Source organism: Camelina sativa, chromosome 17 (genome assembly GCF_030686135.1).
Source record: "Camelina sativa cultivar CO46 ecotype springtype chromosome 17, ASM3068613v1".
NCBI lineage: Eukaryota > Viridiplantae > Streptophyta > Magnoliopsida > Brassicales > Brassicaceae > Camelina > Camelina sativa.
The window spans coordinates 9,829,161-9,853,498 of NC_141896.1; the positions used below are offsets into that span (position 1 = coordinate 9,829,161).

General features: G+C 34.4%; 5 protein-coding genes and 1 pseudogene across 7 annotated transcripts; 2 read left to right on the forward strand and 4 right to left on the reverse strand.

Annotated features, from left to right (window-relative positions):
• Positions 1 to 1,511: 1,511 nt before the first annotated feature.
• On the reverse strand, positions 1,512 to 10,705 carry LOC104759342 (uncharacterized). The gene is given in 7 exon segments (XM_087496448.1): positions 1,512 to 1,602; positions 1,915 to 2,104; positions 9,573 to 9,753; positions 9,838 to 9,869; positions 9,872 to 9,909; positions 9,911 to 10,284; positions 10,445 to 10,705. Coding segments are annotated over 7 exon segments (1,167 nt in total).
• A 1,229-nt stretch (positions 10,706 to 11,934) lies between these two features.
• Positions 11,935 to 13,628, forward strand: LOC104756538 (uncharacterized). 3 transcript variants are annotated; one of them, XM_010479142.3, is made up of 4 exons: positions 11,990 to 12,060; positions 12,155 to 12,234; positions 12,614 to 12,677; positions 13,256 to 13,628. In XM_010479142.3, coding segments are annotated over exons 2-4 (309 nt in total). In that variant the 5' UTR covers positions 11,990 to 12,060; positions 12,155 to 12,233; the 3' UTR covers positions 13,500 to 13,628. The 3 variants fall into 3 exon arrangements, with proteins under 3 accessions (XP_010477446.1, XP_010477445.1, XP_010477444.1); XM_010479144.2 differs by lacking the exon at positions 12,155 to 12,234 and having other exon boundaries at positions 11,935 to 12,029; XM_010479143.3 differs by lacking the exon at positions 12,155 to 12,234 and having other exon boundaries at positions 11,988 to 12,060.
• Positions 13,629 to 18,152: 4,524 nt separating this feature from the next.
• LOC104759343 (F-box protein At1g11270 pseudogene) lies at positions 18,153 to 19,440 on the forward strand (annotated as a pseudogene).
• Positions 19,441 to 20,398: 958 nt separating this feature from the next.
• On the reverse strand, positions 20,399 to 21,080 carry LOC104759344 (uncharacterized). The gene has a single exon (XM_019239368.2). It carries the CDS (start codon positions 20,989 to 20,991, stop codon positions 20,605 to 20,607), a length of 387 nt encoding a protein of 128 aa, XP_019094913.1. The 5' UTR covers positions 20,992 to 21,080; the 3' UTR covers positions 20,399 to 20,604.
• A 559-nt stretch (positions 21,081 to 21,639) lies between these two features.
• Positions 21,640 to 22,104, reverse strand: LOC104756540 (uncharacterized). The gene has a single exon (XM_010479146.2). The coding sequence runs from the start codon at positions 22,102 to 22,104 to the stop codon at positions 21,640 to 21,642; it is 465 nt and encodes a 154-aa protein (XP_010477448.1).
• Positions 22,105 to 22,839: 735 nt separating this feature from the next.
• LOC147923453 (uncharacterized) lies at positions 22,840 to 23,184 on the reverse strand. Its single transcript, XM_087496449.1, has one exon. The coding sequence runs from the start codon at positions 23,182 to 23,184 to the stop codon at positions 22,840 to 22,842; it is 345 nt and encodes a 114-aa protein (XP_087352575.1).
• Between the last annotated feature and the right edge of the window lie 1,154 nt (positions 23,185 to 24,338).

The window sequence follows — 24,338 nt, forward strand, 5'->3', positions numbered from 1 at the left end:
TCTTTTAAAATTACAAAGTTTTATACAAAAGGATTATCTTCAGATTAATACTCTTAATAGTTTAATTATATTAATTTAATCACCTAAAGGTCAATTACAATCTAAAGTCTAAAACAAAGGGAATTGGGAAAATAAACAATTAGTGGTAAATTTATTAATAATATATAAAAAACAATTTGTGGTAATTTTGCCATTTCTCAATACTTTTTAGCATATACATTTTTATAAACTACTTTTATAAAAATGTATCTAAATTAAAAACCAGATCAATTCAATGGATCTAAATTAAACTTTTCATAGTAATAACTAATAACATACATAAACATCACCCTTGGAGGAAAAGAAAAAAACATACATAAACATCACCCCTAAGCCAGCTTTATACTAATCATGCATATAGGAGTAGTAATAACTTAATATGTGTATCAATAACAACGTTTGAATTCATTTCATTTTTGGTAAGAAATCTGGTAGGTGATCTGCCTGCAGGATTGTTGAAACCCGCGATCAATTACTATCCACGGAATCTGTTTTTTATTTTCAAACAAAATATTAATGGCCAAGAAAATACTAGAAAAAAGAGAGCAGGATGGTTGGATCTAATCAAATCGTGAACAACCCCCATTTTAACCAAACATCCTTGTTTGGTGTAGTTCGATGTTATTAGCCTCCGAGATTAGTTAGTTATATTTCAAACAACATAACTTAACTACAAGCTATGTATATTACACTGTTTCATCTAATTTCTGGTATGGTTTAGAAAGTTCTATCAAAGTGTGTGTGTATGGTATATATAAAATAGTTTGGTTCTTTTGTACTAATTAGATTGAATTGAAACGTCGTAGAGACTAGAGAGTGCAACAATCTTTTTCTTACTAGTCAAATCACAACAACAATTTTAGTATAGTTGCCATGATATTGCTTCCATTTGATAGCTTTTTTAATTCATGACTACTTTTTATTGCTAACAACGTTGGATTATAAAATGGATTAAAGAGGATATTATCATTTAAGCAAACATCTCTTTCAAATGAGATCTAAAGTCAAAACTCCTCATCCGTTTTAACTTTCGGCTACGATAAAGGCCAATTGCAACAGAGAGCCATGCGTATATATGCATTTTAGTCATTACATTCGAAATTATCACAGCTTAGCAATCTCCTTGCTTTTTTTTACATGTCAAATTTTAATATTTTATTATATCAAACTGGAATCATGTGAATTTTCTTATTTTTCTTTTCAGAGTTATGCAAAAATCATTTTTTCACGCATAAAATAATACATATATACATGCTGTAAATATTGACGAATTTCTAAGTGAATGAAATGATCTGGATGATATTTAAACCAAAAATGTTATATATGTTTAGTAAATTACATGGATAAATGTAGTTGGCATGATCACATCCTACGTAGCATGTACAATAAAACAATTAAAGATTGAAATCATGGAAGAGAAAGCACAATCATGATGTATTGTACTTCTTCCGTTACCTTCACACTTCGAAGCCTTATTCCCTTAACGACTCACGTAACCAACTTGCAACAATATCAAAGGAAGAAACTGAGCTCCACGCAAACAAAGACTCACGATTCACGAAGCTTCAAAGAAAACCAAGAATAGAAGAAGCAGAACAAGCTTTAGTGGACTTCATATGCTTATTCGGCCCATTCCATTCAAAGCCCATAAGCATATGATTTAAGTTATCTATTTTTTATTATTAAAAAAAAGATTGATAACTTACATCATTTTATGAATAAAATAAGACAACTTTTTATTTTTCGAAAACTAATGATATGAAGAAAAAAAAAAAACAAATTGTTTATAGATTAAATGAGGGAACAACTTTTTTTGTATGCTTAATTTGGTACTTACCATTTTACTAACATATCAGGGGAAATTGCTCGCAAAACCTTTGCACAGGACTTTTACCTCCAGGGACGAAGTATTCCTCATTATTGTATGGGTTTCCATCACAAACTTGCTTGCAAGCATCAGAACATTTGGCTGGAGTTGCTTTTTTGCCGGTCTTCATGCACACGTTCGTAACACAGTTTCTAAGACATACATCTAGCGCTATCTTGTTCGAATGAGCGACTTGTGCTGAAAACATCATCGTACATAACGTTATAATCATTAAGATATTGCATATTCTCTTTGACATTTGACCCGCCATCTCGTTGGTATTCTGATAAGTCTAAAAACTTTTCTTTTACTGTAGTTCTAGTTTTCAATGAGATGATTTGGTGAAAATGATGGGTGGTTTTAGGAGATTTATATAAACAAAATTTTAACAGTTTTAAAAGTTATTTAACTGTTGGAGGTTAATTTGTTCTTGGTTTCTTTTTTTGGACATCTTAGATTCTTAGGTGCTATATTGGTTTGACTATCTGCGTAACTATATGCTACAAGCCAACAAAATAAACAATATCATAGTGACCGTTTTATTTTTCTTACGGGTTGTTAAGAAAACCTATTTTTGAATAACTCTCTCGTAATATTCTTTTGGACCCTAAGCTTGTCCATCAGTCCATGTGAGAAAAGATATATCTATTACGCGTAGTTGCGTAATATTAATTTTCTCAAGATAGAAAATAAATAAAAACTCTTGGCCATATATATATATATATATGTGTGTTTTCACTTTTCAAGGCATTCAAATTGGAGTTTTGTTAAATAGCTGGAAATTACATGATTTTCATTTAGGAGTCCATGATGATGATACATTGCCTTCAAATCTTTCATTAGATCAAAGAAGAACAGATCCATGTATCTTTCATCAACGAGGAAGTAAGAGTTGTTGTTGATTATATGCAGAGCCGGCTTAAACATCAGCTACACCCGGTGCGATGATCACTGAATATTTGAATTTTTTTGGAGAAAAAACAAGTTTTACCCACTAAAAATTCGAATTACTTACCAGATTTTGATGAGAACTAGAAAAACAACTATAGATTGCCAAAAGAAAACAATATATTTAAATTTAGGTTAAAGTATAAATAGTTTTATTGATTCAGTTCAGATTTTATAATAATTAGGGTAAAGATAAAAGAAAAGAAAAAAAATTGGTTGACATGGTGCAAATGCACTTCCGGCACCGGGTCAGCGCCGGGGCTGATTATATGCAAATTACGTCGCTCAACAAGGACAACCCAGAGAATTTGAAAGGTAGATTAGATATATAGGAGTGATAAATAAGAACTTATCAAAGACATGGAGAAGAGAAGGAGTTGAGGCAGAGACGCCAGAACCTCTTAGTGATCAAGATTAGCGGGTGGAGAAACATGAACGACCGAGAGAGATGTAAATGATAAAATGAAAATAATTGTTCCTCTATAGGTTATGAGTTCTTATCATACGCGCGTGTATGCTTATATGATGTTTTTTTTTTTCTTTTTCTTTTTCTATTAGTTGTGAATATATTTCGATTTAGAATTCCAAAACCTTAACAAATGAAATTCGTCTTAACAAAGAGTCACATTTTGATTTGAGAGTCAAGTCAAACGAGAAGGAGTCAAGACTATACAGAACCAAATGAGTTTCAATTACATTGTTTGATGGAGTTTAGATTTTTGTTTTTGTTTTTGTGTGTGTGTGGTAACTATGAGTTGTTGGCATGGGATCTAAGATTTCCGAAAGATAAAACCGTGAAGTAATGATTGTACACTATACAATATAAACTTATAAATTACATCATTTGAATTCCTATGAATGAAAAAAAGTCAGATACAAAATGAGTGATAACATGCATATTTGTTTCAAGAAAAATATTAATTAATTATTACTTGAGAAAAAAAGACACATGTACAAGATGTTGATAATATATAAATGGAAAATTAATTAACAAAACAATGAGAGCTTTTGTGATTATAAATTAGGAGCATTTAGCAAAATATGTGCAATACAGACTTGAACCCGGTTTAAAGTAATTTTCTTGACCTACATGTTGTTCATTGCAAAGTTTTTTGCAAGCATCCTCACACATGGCAGGAGTGGCGTTTTTGATCACCTCTTTAACACATTGTTTTGAGACACAATGTTTGATACACATATCTGCATGTAATGATCAGAACACTGCATGTTTTCTTCAAACTAATTTGAGCCTCCATAATAACTTATACAAAATTTAAAATGTATTGATATTGTACAATTTATGATAAACAATATGATTTAGCTAGGTTTTGTGTAGCTAAATCATGCAGTGTTTTATGATTCTTCCTACACTGCGACTCTTATCTTGGACAAGGAGGGACAACACCCATCCACGTACGATATGAAGCCTGATGCGACCAACCCGGTGTGGTTTTTCGAATGAGTCTCTCTCTGTCGCTCTTCTTTTTTTTACTTCTCTACAATTCTAGTTTTTCTTCGGTAGTTGTTCTCCCTTTCCATTACCAACCATATATGGGATATTTGTAACCTCAGAGAATATTTCATGAAAATTTGTCACATCAAATTTCTTCAAAATTATGATTTTTTTTGGTAAGTAAATTCTAATATCTAAATAACACAAACATTAAAAAAATATCCACCTGTCGATAAATATAATTATTTTGAAGTTAAGGTTAATGTTTATACATAACCAAACGAGTTTCAGTTACATTGTTTGACGGAGTTTATAATTTTATTTTGTTTTTGTGTGTGTGTGTACTATGAGTTGTTGGCATAGGATCTAAGATTTCCGAAAGATAAAACCGTGTAGCAATGATTTTTAAGTACACTTTAGTATATATACGCGATAAAAACTTATAAATTACATTATTTGGATTCCTATGTATGTAAAAAAAAATCAGATACAAAATGAGTGACAACATGCATATTTGTTTCAAGAAAAAATACATTAATTATTATTACTTGAGAAAACAAGACACATGTACAAGATGCGTGGATTAATATCAGGTGGAAAAATAATTAACAAACAATGAGAGCTTTTGTGATTATAGATTAGGAGCATTTAGCAAAATATTTGCAATACAGACTTGGACCCGGTTTAAAGTAATTTTCTTGACCTACATGTTGTTCATTGCAAAGTTTTTTGCAAGCATCCTCGCACATGGCAGGAGTGGCGTTTTTGATCACCTCTTTAACACATTGTTTTGAGACACAATGTTTGATACACAAATCCGCATTAGAGATTTGTCCCGAAAACATCATCGTCAACAAAGCCGTAATGATCAGAACACTGCATGTTTTCTTCAAACTTTGAGCCTCCATCATAACGTATACAAACTTTAAAATGTATTGATATTGATTACAATTTATGATAAACAATATGATTTAGTTAGGTTTTGTCTAGATGATTTATATAGTGAAAATGTTGTCTATTTGTAGAAAATTGGGTTGTTTTTTTGTTTTTTTTTTTTTTTGAATTGAAGGTTTAATTCGTTTCTTGTTTTCTATCTTTAGAGGTTCTTCATCTCTGTGATCTACACAGTAGTGTTTTTGGTCTTCCTTGTTGACTTGTTGTATTAAGCCAAAAAATCAGAGAACGACCAAACCGTAGTGGAATTAAAAACTACCGTCAAATTAATTATACGATTTCGGTTCGGTTAGTGTCCGGTTAACAAAATTAATTCTACCCGATTAAGTCACTCCATGGCCTAACCCGACCCGACTCATCGATTAAGTCACAAGAAACTTGACTTTATTTTTCCCCATTTCTCTCTGAGTAGAAGAAATCGAGAAAGGTACTTTGCTCAATCTTCGTTTCTCGTGTGGGAATGATCGCTTCTATGAATTAGATTGGTCTTTTTCATCAGGTATTCGTTATGTATTTGATTTTGCTGTCGTTGTGTTCGTGTTATGTGATTGCGTTTGAAATGGTCCTGAACTGAAAGATTGACCTAGCTTAAAAGATTTTTCGCGGACCACGAAATTAAATATCATTTATGTTGTGGGGTTTGTGGATTCATGCTAGTCGATATGACATGTTATGCTACGTATCATTTACTTATTGGATGCAATTTTAATGTTGATTTGTCTCACTTCTGTATAATCACATTTTTGCGGAAAACACGAAATTCCCTTTTTGGCGGGGAAAACGTGTAACAGTGTGAAACCAATAAATGTTAAGTAATATTCTTTGAGGACCATCGGAAAGGCGGCAGCATTGGCAAGTCTAACGGCCATCAAACCCATCATCATTTACAATTGGGGTTTAAGGGTTAGAGCTTAAGGTTTTTTCAAAAGGGTATCCCATTTCTCTTTTTTTTTTCTTCTTCTTCAAGGCACTCTACGTGATCACACTGATCAGAGAGAGAGAGAGAGAGACTGTGTGTGTGTGTTTTGGTATATTCTTTGATGGATCTTTAGTTTCTCTTTTTATAGCTAAAACTTAGTCTCCTCTATCTTTCTTTAATTATAAATCGTTGGCTATGCTGGCCGGTACATATGAGCGCTCTATGTGGAATAGTAGCCACTTTTGACGGCTGAAACAACTAAACATTGTTGTCTCATGTCGTTTGTTGTTATTCTTTTTCTAAAATAGCAGAAGTCAATGTTCAAAGGAAAAATTAATTCACTTTCATTTCATAGCTAAGTGAGGGACCAAGTGATAGATTATAGATACGTAACGTACTGATATTTATGTCTATCTATCTTATGTTTCGCCGTTTTATAGTATCACTTATACAAAAAAAAATAACAAAACAAAGTAGCATTTATCAAATTTAATTTACTTTTATTGTTGGTGGAAGGTTTCATTTGTTTTGTTTCTAGTTGATCTGATCAACATGAATCACACATACTTATATTACTACACATGCACACACACGCATGCATGGCTCCCACCTGTTCGCATGATATTTTCTGTTGTTGTTGTTGTTGTTGTTGTTGTTTTTATTTTTGTATGTAAATCAAATAGCCATAATATAAGTCATATATACATATATTAGTTCAGACCGAATTGAGTGTAATTTCACAAATTGTCCTTTATGGCCTCCATCTTGAATTGTCCTTCCAGAAAGGTAATTAGAAATTTCGGATTGTCAAACTTCATTAGTTACAAACTTACAATATGGTCAAGTATCCGAGCGAATGTTCGTTGTATGCAGTCATAGATAAATCTTAAGTTGTGTATGGGTAGCTGTGAGTCAAGATTGGCGATAGTCCTAGTTTTACCAGAATCGGATAATTAATAACTTTGAACATTAAAAACAACATTATCATGCTATACGATTTATATAAAATCAGCCTCGATAAGCTTTAAAAAAAAAGAGGAAAAAAAACATTGGTCGTATACTGAGTTTAATAATTTTGAAAATTAAATTCTAAATTATATATTTTGAAATATATGATATGTGTAGAAGTTTATAAAACTTATTTGAACTATAGGATCAACGGGTTTGTTTGGATCGATTTGGAAAATTTTGGTTGACTTTTCAAAGTTTTCCTGTCTAAAACCTATAAGAAATGATTTAACACGAACTGTGAACAAGTTTTAGATAAACTCGTCCTTTTGAAATAGGTTTAGTAAGTTTTTGAGTTTTGGAAATTTGGACCGAAGTTAATGTAACATTCACAATAAAATCATATGCTAAATATGATAGCTTGAAAAAGACACTTATTTTATAATTTTTATATTGTTGATGATTCTAGATAAGTACCCGTGCTATAACACTGGTTAAATTTTATTTTATACAAAATTTTATATATTTTATATTTTAAAATAAATTTTTAATATGTTATATTAGTTTATATATGTGAAGTTATTTCAACAATGTATATTCTACATCATAACTTGAATGTCATTATAAGACATAATTTTATAAATTTAATTTTTAAAAAGCAAGTTATTATATAATAAGTAATTTAATATATCTCCGTAGTTATAATGAAGCGTGTTGATAAAACACGAATGACGTATATTTTTCCTCAAAATTTGAAATACTGAGTAATTTAATATATAATGAGTAATTTAATATATCTCCATACTAGATAATTATCATATAACTAGGTACTAACCCGCGGAGAACCGCGGGCTGAACATTTTTTTAATAAAAATTTGTAATAATTTATTTTATTATAATGTTATTTATAATAGTTTGTGATTAAAATTTGGTTTGCTTATATTATAATTTTTGTATTTAAAAATGTTTATTGAAAACCTGTCAATAAAACATTTGTGTATAATAAATAAAATTGTTTAAACCTTTGTCAACTAAACACAATCCTTACTAACATGTAAAAAAGAGCAACTAAATATAGCTAGTAAAAGTTTTAAAATGTCTCTTTGAAAACAACATTTATTGTATTTTTCTGTGGCTTCATTTTCTTGTTTGTAATAATTTTAACCTGTGGTGAAAATTTTTTTTGATAAAATTTATAGCTGTATATTTTATTCGATTTGGTTTTTAAAATCTTACCTGTTAATTTTTTTAAGTATGAATTAGTTTTGATTCTAATAGATTTTTTTTTATTTTTCTACAATTTATTTTATTTGATGTGTCCCCGATTTTCATTTTTAATTAATTTTATTTATTTAATTAATTAATTAATCTTAAAGTTTTTAATGGCAATTGAATGTAATTTTTACACATTTTAAGGTTAGTTTCATATTTGCACTAACTAATATAGTAGGATAAAATTTGTAGTTGTAGATTTTATTTGATAAGATTTTTAAAATCTTAGTTGTAAATTTTTTTTTTCTAATACGGATTAGTTTTTATTATAATAGATTTTTTTGTTACTTTTCTACAATTCCTTTTATTTAATATATCCCCAATTTTCGTTTTTTTAATTACTTATCTTTATTTAATTAATTTATTAATTTTAATTAAGTTTTCTAATAGTAATTGAATATAATTTTTTATACATTTAAGGTTAGTTTCATATTTGTACTTCTCAATTAATATAGTAGGATGAGTAATTTAATATATCTCCAATGTTTTTTTCACTACACTTAATTAGTTTAGCTTTAGCGGCCTTTTATATATATAGTTGCCTCTATATAGCTTTTGCCGAAAGATTTTGAATATAAAAAAATTAGAGAGGTAACTGGACGTTATTTCCGGTAGGACTAGCTAATTCTTAGAGAGAGTGAAAAAATAACACACTTTTATTACTCGAATATAGAGATTGTATGACTGTACATTAAAAAAAGAAAAAAAAAATATAAAATTAACAACTTTTATTCATTTTGTCTTTCACACATTTTATTTACATAACTCAATAATTCAGCAGTGATAAGCTTGATCATTGAACCGTACTTGATATTTTCTTTAATTTTATTCCTTTCTTCTCCATCACGGAACCGTACTCGATCAAATTGATCAGAAAATATATTAAATCCATTTCCCATTGATAAGCTTTTGATGAGCAAACGGACACATTTGTAATATATATATATATATATATATATATATATATATATATATATATATATATATATAAGATATGAGACATCAAACCCATTTTCTGTTCACAAGTTTTTTTTTTAAGCTGATGTGATTTCTTTATGTTTCTAACGGAAAATAACAAATCAAGGCATTTTTTAGAAAAGATTGTGTGTATACACTTAATGAAGAAGATTCTAAGAATCCCCGAACAGTTTTTGCCCCTTGTCTTACAGCACCAATCACCATGTACAATACTTCTAAGGACACCCGAACGTATCCATCATCACCAACCTTAACCCCGTTACTCAATTTGCACAAGGCAACTTGTATTCCCCTATACATCTCTACCTGTAGAATCACAACTCTATGATAGCCCGTGAAATAAGAATTCTCTAGCAAGAGGGCTTCGTATACATTCTGTGCCACACAAAAAAACAAGAAAAATATGTTAGAGCTAAGTAAAAAAGAGAAACACCAAACAACTCCTTAAACTAATCTTACCTTTCCACACGTCCACAATTGAGGGCAAACAAACCAATCGGTTGAATGGGAAGGTGATCAAGAGCTTTGTCGAGTGCTGAAATGTAGATAAGATTTGATCTTGTGCTTCATTAGACCAACACTTGGAGGTTCAGTATCGCAAAAAAAGGTATTGGAGTCCGGGAGTTCTTTTGGGATGCCTTCTGTTTTAATATGCTCTAAAGCTTCAGGAAGTGAACAACCATAGCACACATGACCTTTATATGCGCCTGTATCCTTCCCTAACATGTCTGGATCGACATGTCGGCATAGATACCATGCACATAGGGGAATGTATTCAGTTTCCCAACCACGGATAATCCTTATGATACTGGTTAGATCAGAAGGTCCATATGCCCAGCAAATGATGTAGAAGAGCTGATCTCGAATATAACCAGCCAAGGATTTCCATGAAGTCCTCCCCAAACGCTAGGTGATTGCTTAAAAAAAAAAAAAAAAAAAACAAAAAGGTCAAAATCTGCAGCTTTCTAAAGAATGATTTGTTGGGAATGCAGAAACATCTTGAAGAAGTGAATTGTGAATTACAATCTTTATGAATATGTTAAAGTTCAAGAGTAAGAATGTATACCGCTCTTGCCGTTCTCCAGATCAAAATTGTTAATAAACCATCATCGTTGAGCCAAAAAGGACCTCTTCGGTTAGTGCTTTTTGCTCGTTGACAATAGTAATCAGTCATGAGCAGGTTCAAGAGTTTAGGCTGTATTATACTCACTCCCACCCGTTTCAGGCGCGTCAGACACTTTTTTGAAAGCTGTCTAAGACCAGCAATAGGCCGTAAGGGGGGATCCTCTTCCATATGATGGACATTTTTCTTTTTCCTATTAACCATCCTTGAAAAACAAAAACAAAAATAAAAACATATGGAAAATTTTGAATACATACCTTAAACTTCATAGGAAATTTGAAATCTATACTAAATTTTTTTCAGTCTTTGAAATGTACCTTATGTATTGCACAAAATGACTATTTTGTTCTCAGTTAAAAATAAATACAATATAATTAAATTAATTCATTTGAAAAAAATATTTTTAAAAATATTGTGCAAACTAGATATTTGAAATTTTGCTAATTTTTTTTAAGAAAATAATGAATTAATTTATTATATATAATATTAATCAATAACTAAAAGATTAAATTCAGATCAAATAAATAAAATATGCCCTTAATTAATAATTAATTAAACGTTAAAAAATAAACACAAAAATAATTAAATTAATTTATGTTAGAAAATTATTTTAAAAAATCACTGTTTATAAATTAGATATTGGAAAATTTTAGATAATGATGAAGTAGTTTATTATGGATATATTGAAATTCAGATAAAGAAATAAAAAGGTGGTTTTATAAAGAGAATTTGTTAGAAATGCCCTTTTTGGGATACCCCTTTTCAAAAATGTCCATTTTTTGACCATTTTCATTTTTGCCCTCTTTTACACAATTACCCTATGTTAAATTAATTTTTAGAATTTGTTTTCTTAGGTTTGGGTTCCCAATTTATATTTAGAGTATAGTTTTTAAGGAATAGAGTTTAGTATTTGGGGTTTAGGATTTATAATTTTATTATTTTATATATTAAAGGGGTATTTTTAAAAATGGATACCATCAAAAGGTATTTTTGAAAAATGACATAGAAAAAAGGTATTTTTGAAAATCCCCTTTTATAAAACATAAACAATACGAAAAATAAAACAAAATATTTTAATGAAAATTTGATTATCTAAAATCAAACTTGTGAATAAAAAAAGTAAAGCTCAGAAATTAAGAGATGGGCTGAAAAGAAACGAAAATTTCTTAGCATTTCCGTGGTTGGATTGGATAAAACCCTTACCGGCTTGTTGTCGGAATCTCGAGAACTTTCCGTGTGTTGCGCTCGCTCGCCTATCACAGTGAGTGTGTGGTTTGCTCTAAGTGAAAGATTTGGGGGTAAGTGTTAAACAACCTAACCCAAAACGCCGTCGTTCTGGTTTGATGAAAAAAAAGAACGGGCTGCCAAACATAAAAAATGTGATCGATCATGAAAGATTTAAAATTGAGAAGGCCCAACTAAAGCCCATAATGTATCCTTCTCCCCGATTAAGTCACTCCCTCCATGATGGCCTAACCCGACCCGACTCATCGATTAAGTCACACAAACTCACAAGAAATCGAGAAAGGTACTTTGCTCAATCTTCGTTTCTCTTGTGGGTATGATCGCTTCTCTGAGTATTCATTATGTATTTGATTTTGTTGTCGTTGTGTTCGCGTTATGTGATTGTGTTTGTTCTTATTTTCTCCCCAGAATTTGATCTTCTTTGGTGCTGATTCTTAATTGAGCAAACTTGCTTCACTACTCTATTACACGAATCTGGATCTTAACAAGTTGGTTTAAGCTCATTGCGTGCTATGAATTCCAGAAAGTTTGAAAATTTGCTTAATGATTCTTCGCATTTCCTAGTTTTTTTTTTCCTTATTGTGCTGTCTTCTCAGTGCTGCTTGTTGTCATATTCGTTCTTCAAAGAGATTGCTCCAATGGTTGTGTTCGAATGTGCTCAAGATAGCTTTTTGTATTTGACTCTCTTGGTTTCATGGAGATGAATCTGCATACTTGTAGCTCACTAGTCTTTTAAGTCTGTTGTTCCCAAGATTATAGCTTTCTTGCTCCACATGAATATATAGCCTGTTTACAAGAAGTACTTCATGCCATTTGAGTTTCTGTTGTCTGGTGAAATACTTTAACTGGGCATTGCTTCTTTTTCAGTGGGTGATCAAAAGATGGGAAGTCAGGAGAATGTGAAACACCTCGAGGAATGCACTGTTTCCAAGTCAGTTTCTTATTTCACGTTAGCATCAATAATGTTTTGCTAGTCATTAGAAAGAGAAAGGAACATATGTCTAGTGGTACCGGGAATCATAGTTTTGTCATTGAGTCATTAGTTATGTTGCCAACTCTTAGTCAGTCATTTTCACTTCTCCATACCATCATGCTTAACCATTACTTGCTTTGATTTAGAAAAAGGAGTAACCTTAGCATCCAACTTAGTATTGGTGTATCTTATGGTGTTTAACAGTGAGGTTGTTGTTCTTCAAGATGAAACATTCTGAAGTGTTGAAAAGTACAATTCTTCTGGTGGTGTATAAAGTGTTTGTTTCTTAACTGTGATTTAGGAATCATGTTTTTGTCATTGAGTAATGAGTCATAAGTAGCCCACTCTTAGTGGTTTTCACTTGGTCAAGCCATCATGCTTAACAACTACACTGCTTTGATTTGATAAAAGAAGTAACCTTAGCATCCAACATTGGTACCTAGTATCTTCTAATGTAAAAAACACACTGTGGTTGTTGTTCTTCAAGTTGAAACATCCTAAACTGTAAAAGTTTCGGTTTTTTTGTGTGACTGCAGTGCACTAGGGACATGGGTATTCTCAGTCCTAGGAGCATTGGTTGCAATCCCAGTGGGCATCAAACGCAAGTCTCTAGGCCCACTCGTCTTCTTTGGCACAACCGGAACAATGCTTGACATCATCATTGGTGTGAGTCAATGCGAGAGAGAACATGCAGAACACCAAATGAAGTTACTCCAAGACTCTCAAGATGCCACAACAATCACCAGCACAGAGACTGAGGATAGTTCTTCGATGTCCTAATCTTCTTGCATTAGTTTCAATAAGAGTACTATGATGTAATTTTGATGTCATTTACAAGTTACACTTGTTTCAAGATATTGTGATTATTCCATGTGCTTTGAGCAAAACAAAGACGCAAGCTTTTGATGATTTCGCAACCTAAAACTAAGAACTTATAACCCCTCTGAAACTGAAACTGTTACGATCATATTAAACTGAAAGATGATTTGAAACAATACGATATACATCTGAAACTGTTACGATCATCTATATTATGAATGGATCAAATCTTGAACTCCAATATCAAATGGTATACAAAAAAGGCATGATCAAAGTTCAAACCTTAAGCAACAAGAAACCATGCTTAGACCAAAGAAACAAAAAAAGAAAACCATCTATCTCACTAAAGGAAGATTCTGGCGAAGTCAAACTCATCAGACGACGAACCATCGGAGATAAGCCGAGAAACAGAGCGAGAGCATTAGGCAAATAGAACCAATCATCAGTTTCATGTCCGACTCTTCTCGTAGTCTTCGCATCGCCACCGGTAGAGCTGTCAAAATGGGCGTCCACGTCCATTTTGACCCGTCCAATATTGTCCACTTTTATTTTGGACAAATAGGTGTCCGTGTCCATTAACGTCCGGTCCATTAACGACCATGCCCACTTATGCCCATTTTTTTATGCCCATTTTTTTATGGGCTTTCCATGGGTGTCCATTGGACAAAAATATAACAGATTTTGTAAAATGAGAAAAAATTGTGTAATTAGCTTAGAACATAAACATAAAACATAAAAGATGGATCCAAAAGCAATGATAAACATCCAAACACAATGATAAACATCCAAACACAATGATCAACATCCAAAACACAATGATAAACATCCAAAACACAATGATAAACATCCAAAACACAATGATCAACATCCAAAAGCAATAAAGCAAACACAATGACACACATATTTCAAACTCCTTCTCCTTCTCCTTCTCCTTGTCCTTCTTTGCCTTCTTCGAATGGATCAACAATCTCTTCAAAACCTCTAAGCCAATTTCTAGCGCAAATTAGAGCTTGGACATTAGAAGGAAGGAGTGAACTCCGATACTTACTTAAAACTCGGCTTCCAATGCTGAATGATGATTCTGCAGCTACGGTTGTAATAGGGATGCTAAGGATGTCACAAGCCATAGAAGACAGTTCTTGAAAACGGTTTGCATTGTCCTTCCAATACTTCAAAATATCCAAGCTCTTAAATGCTATCATGTCCAAAACCGGTTCATCCAAGTACTTGTCTAATGCTGACTTACCATTAGCACCAATTGTTTGGGAGATGTAAGCATAAAAGCCCTGAAATTATGATTCAAAACTGAAACAGCTCAAAACACAATCGATACAAAAACAAAGTAATTTGAACAGAATACTTACATCATATCCAGCACCAACTGTTGTGTTTGACTTTGAACTTCCAGCTGCTGTTTTTGTCGGGTTCTTCTTATAAACATCAAAAAGCTTCTTCAGCTTCTTACGCAAGTGATCCACCCTTGCTTTACTAGTTGACGCATCAAGAGTATTGAAGCAGTACTCTATATAAGTAAACTTCAATCTAGGATCAAAGACAGCAGCTAAAGCAAGTACGTCACTGTAATCCTCCCAATACTTGTCAAATTTCTCCTTCATCTCTTTCACCATCTCACAAATCACATCGTCATAAGAGTACTCTTGAGCTTTCAGCCAAGTTTCAATTTTCCATACCTAAACCAATGACAAATCAAAGTTAATATTTTGAATACCGAAATCAAAGTTAATACATAAACCAATGACAAATCAAAGTTATTATGTCGATCATAATCGGCTAAACCTAGATCTCAAAATCGAAAGAGAAGAAGAGAAGCAGATGGGTCTCTTAGTTTCGTAGTTTCGTACCTGAAATTGATGGAGATTGAAGGGAAGAAGATGGTATCGCCGGAGAAATCGCAGAGAAAGTTAGAAGAAAATGAAAATGTGTTTTACGATTTCCCCCAAATCAATTTTGACCTAGAATTGTTTGTCCAATGGGCCGCCCAATGTCCAGGCTGTCCACGCCCATTTTGTTCTTGGACTTTGTTGTCCAAGCCCACATAAGTCCGTTTCAATTATGGGCTTGTCCATGACCGGTCCATAATGAATTGGACATGATCTGCCCATGGTCAGCCCGCCCACTTTGACAGCTCTAGCCACCGGCACAAACGTGACACCGATCATGGCTATAGCGATTCTGATACTCGCAAACGTAAAACACATATCGGCTAGCTTGTTGAGCTCTGATGCGCAGTAGAACGCAAAGTGGCCGTTCTTGGTCGTCTCCGCCGGATCCGAAACGTCAAAATCAGAAGCTCGTTTGCAGATTCCGGTGAGAATGGCGAGCGAAACCGCTATGAAGAAACGATCGTTAACTCGACTAGCCTCTTCTCTTCTCTCACGAACTCCATCTTCAGCATCCATTGCACTTTTTTTGGAATCTTGCAAGAAAAGAAAAAGATTGAGACTATGAAACGATGATTGATTAACAAAAAAATGTGAGAGAAAGGTTTTGGAGTTTGTTAAAGAGGGAAGGGGAGGAAGAGGGTTTTATATAACTTAACCATCGTTAAATTATTAACCATGTACAATGGTACTTAACTGTAACTAATTTAACCATGGTTTACGTAACCGTACTTGCTGTGGGATGACTGATGATGACTCATGCATGATAATGATATGGACTTAAACGAAGGGGTCTGACTTCTTTGGTTACAAAATTTCAATAACTTAGGTTACACAAATATGGTTGGTTACTAGAGAATTTTTATTCAGCTTGGCTCAATCAATTTAGGATATATCTGCATATGGTTACACAACTTGTTACTCCCATGTCGATAAGTCGATTCATATATTTTTTTTTAATAGCAAATCATGTTCAATGCAACATCTAAACAATAATGTTTTGAAGTAGTAGTAGTAGTAGTAGTAGTACTACTACTAAGCGCACACGAACCAGCGAAGGTAGAGAGAGATCATCATGAAGGTAAAACCCAATGAAAACAGAATACTGGATTCAACCTGCCTCTGATCACTTCGCATCGGTATCCATGGTGCCAACACCAACCATGGCAACGAGAAATACGAAATCTCGAGGATAAAAAAGTTATGAGCCATCCTATTCAACTTCGAAGCCCAGTAGAACGCCGCGTCTCCGTTGTTCTCTGTTCCCTGATCCGGATATGAACCTTCGAAACCCGCTGCGCGTTTGCATACTCCGGTTACTAGAACGAGCGCCACCGCTACGAATCTCTTCACGACGTCTCACACGTTGCTCTTCCCGTTGTATCTCCACTGCTCCGTCTTCCTTTGTCATTGGAATCTCGCCGGGAATCTATATTGGAGATTTGGGACGAAGATTGAGAGAGAAGAAAAATAAAAATCAGAATCGGGAAAAGTAGAAATTATCTATCTATGAGAGTTTTGGAGTTTGTTTAAAAGATGGGTTTATATAAAACCTAGCTAACCATGGTTAATATTTAATTTAACAAACGAAAGTTGAAGCAGTAGTAGTCTCATCCTATGACACGTGGAACTATAATAAGCTACAATTACTTTTGTCCTACTCTAAATTAGGATGGCTTTACTAATAATACTAATGTTATGGATAATTCAACTTAATAATATACTATATGTTATGTGTGAGAGAACAACTTAAGTAAGGAAAATTTTATGATTCACGGACTCAGCAACCTAAAACTAAAAGTGTTAAATTTCCATTTCCTTAGACCGACTTGACTTGGCGTTTTCCTTTTTGTTTGTTTGTTTGTTGCCATTCCTAGCTTGATTCGGATATGCTCAGCTCGTGTGTATATTATATGAAGCCCTGGGAGGCCGAGAAGAAGACAATGTATTTGATCGAATTAGAAAGAGACCGAGAAGAAGACAATAATGTTGTTGAAAAGACATCGCTCGAGTGATCAAAACCAAACCGCAAAAAGACATCGTCGCTCCAGTGAGGCATTGCTAGAGCTCATCCTCGTGAGGCTTCCTGTGAAATCTCTCGTAAGATTCAAGTCTGTATCCAACAAGTGGAAATCGACAATCGAGTCCCGGTGTTTCCAAGACCAATTTCTCCGTCGTAAGCAATCGATATCACGAGGTCCAGATGTCCTTTTGCGTATCCATTGGTGATGATTATAATAATAATAATGACTGTTTTGGAGTTTGTTTAAAAGATGGGTTTATGTACAACCTAACCATGGTTAATGTTGAATTTAACGAACGAAAGTTGAAGCAGTAGTCTCATCCTATGACACGTGGAACTATGATTCATCGGATGGCCACAATTACTTTTGTCCTCCTCCTCTAAATTAAGATGGCTTTACTAATGTTATGGATAATTCAACTTAATAATAATAATAATATATATATGTGTTATGTGTGTGTGAGAGAGAACAATTTATTAAGTAAGGAAAATTTTCGATGATTCACTGATTCAGCAAACCTAAAACTAAAAGTGTTAAATTTCCATATCCTTAAACCGACTTGACTTACGTTTTCCCTTTTATTTTTTTTGTTTGTTGCGATTCCTAACTCGTGTGTATATATTATATCAAGGCCTCGGAGGTCCTCTTCTGTATTTGATCATCAAATTAGAGAGAGAACGAGAAGAAGACAATGTTGTTAAAAAGACATCGCTCGAGTGATCAAAACAAAACAGTAAAAAGACATCGTCGCTCCAGTGAGGCATTGCTGCTACCACTCCATGTTGTAGAGCTCATCCTCGAGAGGCTTCCTGTGAAATCTCTCCTAAGATTCAAATCTGTGTCCAACAAGTGGAAATCGACAATCGAGTCCCGGTGTTTCCAAGACCAACAGTTTCTCCGTCGTAAGCAATCACGAAGTCCAGATGTCCTTTGCGTATCCATTGGTGATGGTTATTATAATATTAATAATAATGGTTATTATGAAGCAGCTCCAAGGGATACAGTTTTGTTGGGGTCTTCCGTAGTTTCTAAGGTCAGGCTCCCTATTTCAAACATAATGCTCTGCCGTGGTAGTTGTGACGGTCTTCTATGCAGTTACTGTTCTCACACTCCTAGTGTCGTGATCAATCCCGCCACGAGATGGCAACGAAGTTTTCCTCTTTCCAACTACCAACAGCTCTGCATCGACATGTTCGAAAAAAAGCAGTATGGCTACCCAATGCATAATCTTGGATTTGGCAAAGACAAGTTCAGGGGAACTTACAAGCCGGTATGGTTGTATAATTCATCCGAATTTGGACAAGAAAACGTTACAACTTGTGAAGTTTTCGATTTTAGCACAAACGCTTGGAGGTATGTTGTCCCTGCTTCTCCTTATAGGATAAATTATGACAGTTCTCCTGTGCATTTAGATGGGTCACTATACTGGCTCACCCTTTGCGAAGAAACTAAGGTGTTATTTTTCGATCTTCACACGGAAACTTTTCAAGTCATCTGTAAAGCTCCCTTTCCCCGCTCAAGTGAACCTTTAAGTTATCGAAACTACATCATGTGCATCCTCGACAATCGCTTGTGCGTATCCGACAACAAGGGGCCAACCCATGTGATATGGTCGTTAGATTCTTCAGGCGGCAACAAGACATGGAAGAAACTGTGTTCCATAGATTACGTAAAAACTTTGTTTGGGGAGAAACCCTTCCCCCCGATGCTCCCGTTGGCACCAATTGAAATTCTGGAGGAGAATAAGTTATTGCTTCAAGATAGTGGTTCCTTGGTGATGCATGATCTCCATACCAAATCTTATGATTCAGTACTCTTAGAACCTGAACCCATTATTGAATATCCTGTTTCTTATTTTCAAAGTTTATTTTCTGTTTCATCAAACTAATCAACTTGTTTTATTTAGCTTCTTTTGTACCAATGTAAAACATTTTCTGCATTTGAATTTAACAACGGTCTTTAAACTATGCTTATATTTTGCATGACGAGGATACTGGTACAGTTGGGGTAGTTGACTCTTCTGAAGCTGAACCTGTTATCGATTCTTTGAAGAGGAGTGGTCGATATCAGAATCGGGAAAAAGTAGAAACTTGCTATGAGTGTTTTGGAATTTGTTAAAAGAGGATGGGTTATGTAATTGTAAACCTAATCATGGTTAATATTTAACAAACGAAAGTTGAAGCAGTAGTCTCATCCTATGACACGTGGAATTATGATTCATCGGATGGCTTACAATACGCTATTATTACTTTTGTCCTACTCTAAATTAGGATGGCTCTTTACTAAAGCTGTGGATAATTCAACTTTAATAATATGTGTTATGAACAATTCAAGTAAGAAACCTTTTTTTGGATAATTCACTGATTCAGTAACCTAAAACTAAGAACCCCACACATATCGATTTCTTTGTAAATTAGTTGTCATAAAGGGGTTTTCACTGAATCCTTCAATAGACTACATTAAGGCCTATTCTTAAATAGCTACGATTTAAAAAAACTGTTACGATCGATAAACATGGCGATAGTATCAATTAATATTCGGCAAACCTCTCTAATCAAGTTTGATAGTCCACTCTTAGTCAGTATTTTCACTTGTCCATAGTCCATACCATCATGGTTAACCACTACTTGATTAGATTTGAAAATAAGGAGTAACCTTAGGTCCTTAGCATCCAACACTAGTATTCGTATAATCGTATCTATAGTATCTTTATGGTGTTAAACAGTTTGGTTGTTGTTCTTGAGATTGAAACATTCTAATTAAATTGTTGAAAAAGTTCAATTCTTCATAGTTCATTCATTGATTCATGAGTCATAGCCCACTCTTAGTCGTTTTTATCTGGTCATACCATCATGCTTAACCACTACACTGCTTTGTTTTCACTTGGTAGATATAGTATATGTTAAGAGTACCATGCATGATGTAATCTTAGAACTTTACTCCAATATCAAATGGTATTCAAAAACTCATGTTCGAAGAAACAAAGTTTCAACCTTTATAATATATCCATGTTCAAACTAACGAAGACCCAAAGAAAAAAAGAAAAAGCAGAATGAAAGGTTTATAACGATCACTAAAACGACACCGTTCTAAATCGAAAACAGAGGAAGGAAGGAAGGATTCAGGGGAACTCAATCAAACTCATCCGACGACGAACCATCGGAGATAAACGGAGAAACAGAGCGAGAGCATTAGGCAGACAGAACCCATCATCAGTTTCATGTCCGACTCTGCTCGTAGTCTTCGCATCACCACCGGCGCAAAAGTCAGACCGAGCATGGATAAACAGATTCTGACTATCACAAACGTAAAACACATTCCGGCTACCTTGTTGAGCTCTGACGCGCAGTAAAACGCCACGTGGTTGTTCTTCGTCGTCACCGTTGGATCTGACAGGTCGAAATCAGAAGCTCGTTTGCAGATTCCGGTGAAAATGACGAGCGAAACCGCTATGAAGAAACGATCGTTAACTCGACTAGTCTCTTCTCTTCTCTCACGACCTCCATCATGGTCATCATCAACCTCCATTGCGATCAGAATCTTGCGAAAGCTTTTGAAACGATGAGAAAAAACAAAAACAAAAAAGATCAGAATCGGGAAAAAGTGAGAAAATTGTGTCTGATGGGTTTTGGAGTTTGTTAAAGAGAGGGAAAAAGAGGGGTTTATCTAACCTAACCATAGTTAAATTTTTAACCATGAACCATGGTTTATTTTTAACCGTACGTTTTCTAACCGTGGTTTGTGTTTTATTAACCGTACGTGCCAAGTTTTCTAAATATGGACTTTACGAATATTTGGTTACTGTAAAACTATGTTTTCTTGAAATACTACTGCTTACATAACCCAAAATAAAATAAAAAAATACTACTGGTAACAAAAATATCGATGGTTCCTAGAAATTTTATTCAGCTTATATCATTAATAAACCATACGACTATCACTATCGTTTAATTATATTGTTACATAAATCTAAAAATTAGTAACTAGTCTGATAAAGGAAAGTTAAAGCAGGTTGCCTCATCTAACGACACGTGGAACGTTGTATTGATCGGAAATACGCTAAGATAACTTTTTTCTTGATCAAACTAGTAACTCCGATGTCAATTCATCTACTTTATTTTTAAGCAATTCATGATCATACTAACATGGAATCAAGTCATGCAAACATCGATCGAATCAAGAAACAGTGATGTTCAAAAACACAAAACCCAAAGAAAAAGAAAAAAAAGCACAGTTCCAACTTCCAAAGAGAAAACGATGGAAAGCAGCGAACCAGCGAAGGTAAGCGGAGAAACAGAGCGAGACCGACAAGCAGATGAAACCCACAACGAGCTGAACATCGCAGTCTCGTCTAAGACTTCGCATCCGTCGTGCCATCACCACCGTCGCGAAAACGATCTGTGTGATCACAATCATACAAGAAATCTCCGCCATCCTGTTAAACTTCTTAGCCCAGTAGAACGCCACGTGGTCTCCGTTCTCTGTTCCCGAACCGTCGAGACCAGTCACTCGTTTGCAGACTCCGGCGGAAAGATTGAGCGAGACAGCGACGAAGAAACGGGCGGTCAATCTACCATGCTCTTTACGTCTCTCACGTAGCTCTTCACGTCTCTCATCAACAACTCCTCCATCACCATCCATTTGCGATCTGAATCTTGCGAGCAGAGATTAGGAAAAGCGTAGAATAGGTTTTTGTTTTGGAGTTTGTTAACCATGGTTTAACTATTGACTATGGTTTATAGTTTACTATGCGTTTGGCGTGAGTGGTGATGATGACCTGGCAAAGACCTGACCTTTTTCTTTGGTCAAAGCTAACATTGGGGTTGAACCTTTGGGTAAAAAACCTTAATGCGATAAAGTTACATGACAAAAATTTTACCGAAAGGTTTAAACTTCCCCTTTTTTAACCAATGGTAAGTTAAAAGTTTAAAATAGCTGCCTCATCTTATGTCACGTGGAATGTTGATTAATCGGATGGCTTATAATATTACGTTGCAGTTACTTTTTCGGTCTGACTCTAAAATTGCGTAAGATTTTATACTAAAGAAGAAGCGTTTTGATGGTTCAGATCAAATAGACTACAATGATGCCTTTTTTCTTGAATCGATTTGGAGCTAATACGATTTAAACCTACTATTACGAGATCATTAATATTAAGCAAAACGTCCAATCAAGAAACCATAATTGTTCAACAACACAAAGCAAAGAACACAACGAAAAAAAAAGCAGATAGAGATAAGATCGCACGTAAGCAACGGCGATGGTTTCACTCACTAAACGACACAGTTACTACACATAGGAGAAAAAAAGAGATTCGGATGACGTGGAACGGTGGAAGAACTCAGAGTCAGTAATGACTCAACACTCACCGGACGATTAACAAGCGAAGAAAAGGAGCGAGGCGGCTATCAAACAAACAACACCCAACAGAAGCTGTGCGTCGCACTCTACTCGTGTCTTCTTCATGCGTTCAAGCGCCCGCGGAGCACAAAGGATTCTGCAAACCACAAACGTGAAACACAGATGCGCCCACAGGTTGAACTCTAACGCCCAGGAATACGTCGTCGGGTTTGGACCTGGACGAGCTACTTGTTTGCATACTTTTGTCAAAAGCTCAAGCAACCCCGCGACGACGAAACGACCGGCCATCCGAAGAACCTCTTCACGTTCCTCATCACGAGTCGCTTCACATGTCTCATTAACAACTCCTCCTCCATTCATGGCGATCGAGATCTTGCAGGAAGAATCAAGATTTGAGAAGATGATTGTGTTGAAGGGGTTTTGGAGTTTTTGTTTTCTTTTTGACGTCCAGTTTTGGAGTTTTATAAGCATAATAAAGTGTTTATGAAAATCTAACCATGGTTAAAAGTTTGACCGTGAACCGTGGTTGTCATAATAACCGTACGTTTTCTGACGGGCGTGAGTGGTGATGACCTGGACCTCTTTTGGTCACAGTAAAATGGATCTTATGAAATACCGGTTAGGCAATTCCTTGTTGCTGAACCGGAAATTCGATACTTGCTTTGCTTGGGTAAATTTATGATCTCTGCGTTACCATTAGGGAAAAATATGGACATGATTTAGTAATATCTAAATCATTTGATATAAGAATATTCACTCATCAAAACTACATTTTATGTAAGTGATTTTAGAAGAAAACTTTGTTTTTACTGATTTTTAAATCACTTATAAATTATGAGGTCATTTGGCATCTGAAATTCCCATAACCCCTTTTACCAAACAAAATTGCCTCATCTCATGACATGTGAAACGATAGATTTTTATTGGATGGATTATAATGTCGTCACAGTCGACTCCAATATATATTTAATTATAACGTTTTAGCGACCAATCTAAGCTACAACATGTGTAGTTAGTTCGATATGTGATTTTTTTTCATTTTCTCAATCTTTTTGCTACATGAAACTATTTAAGGATCAAGTTATAAACTAAAAACATATAAATTAAAACCAACAGCTATATATATCATCGGATGAGACCACACGCTAACATTATAGTACAATAAGGCAAAGCACATCACAAACACAAAAGATTGAATTAAAAAAATACAGATATTAATGAACTTATTACATAAAATTATTGATTCATAATCTCATCCAACGATGATATCCACCTAACACAACAGAGATCACATAGAGAAACAGAGAGTTAGCAGAAGTAACAGCCCTTCAATGAGAGAGGAACCATAAAGGAACCAAGACGGCCACAAGTTAACAAACATGGCGCACTTGCCCGAAATCGACATGCAGAGCATAGCGACCATCCCTAGCGTGAAGGAGGCTCTTTCGCCTCTCCGCGTCCAATCCACTACGTAAACTGCACGCGACCAGGCTTGAACTAATGCCGCCGCTAGA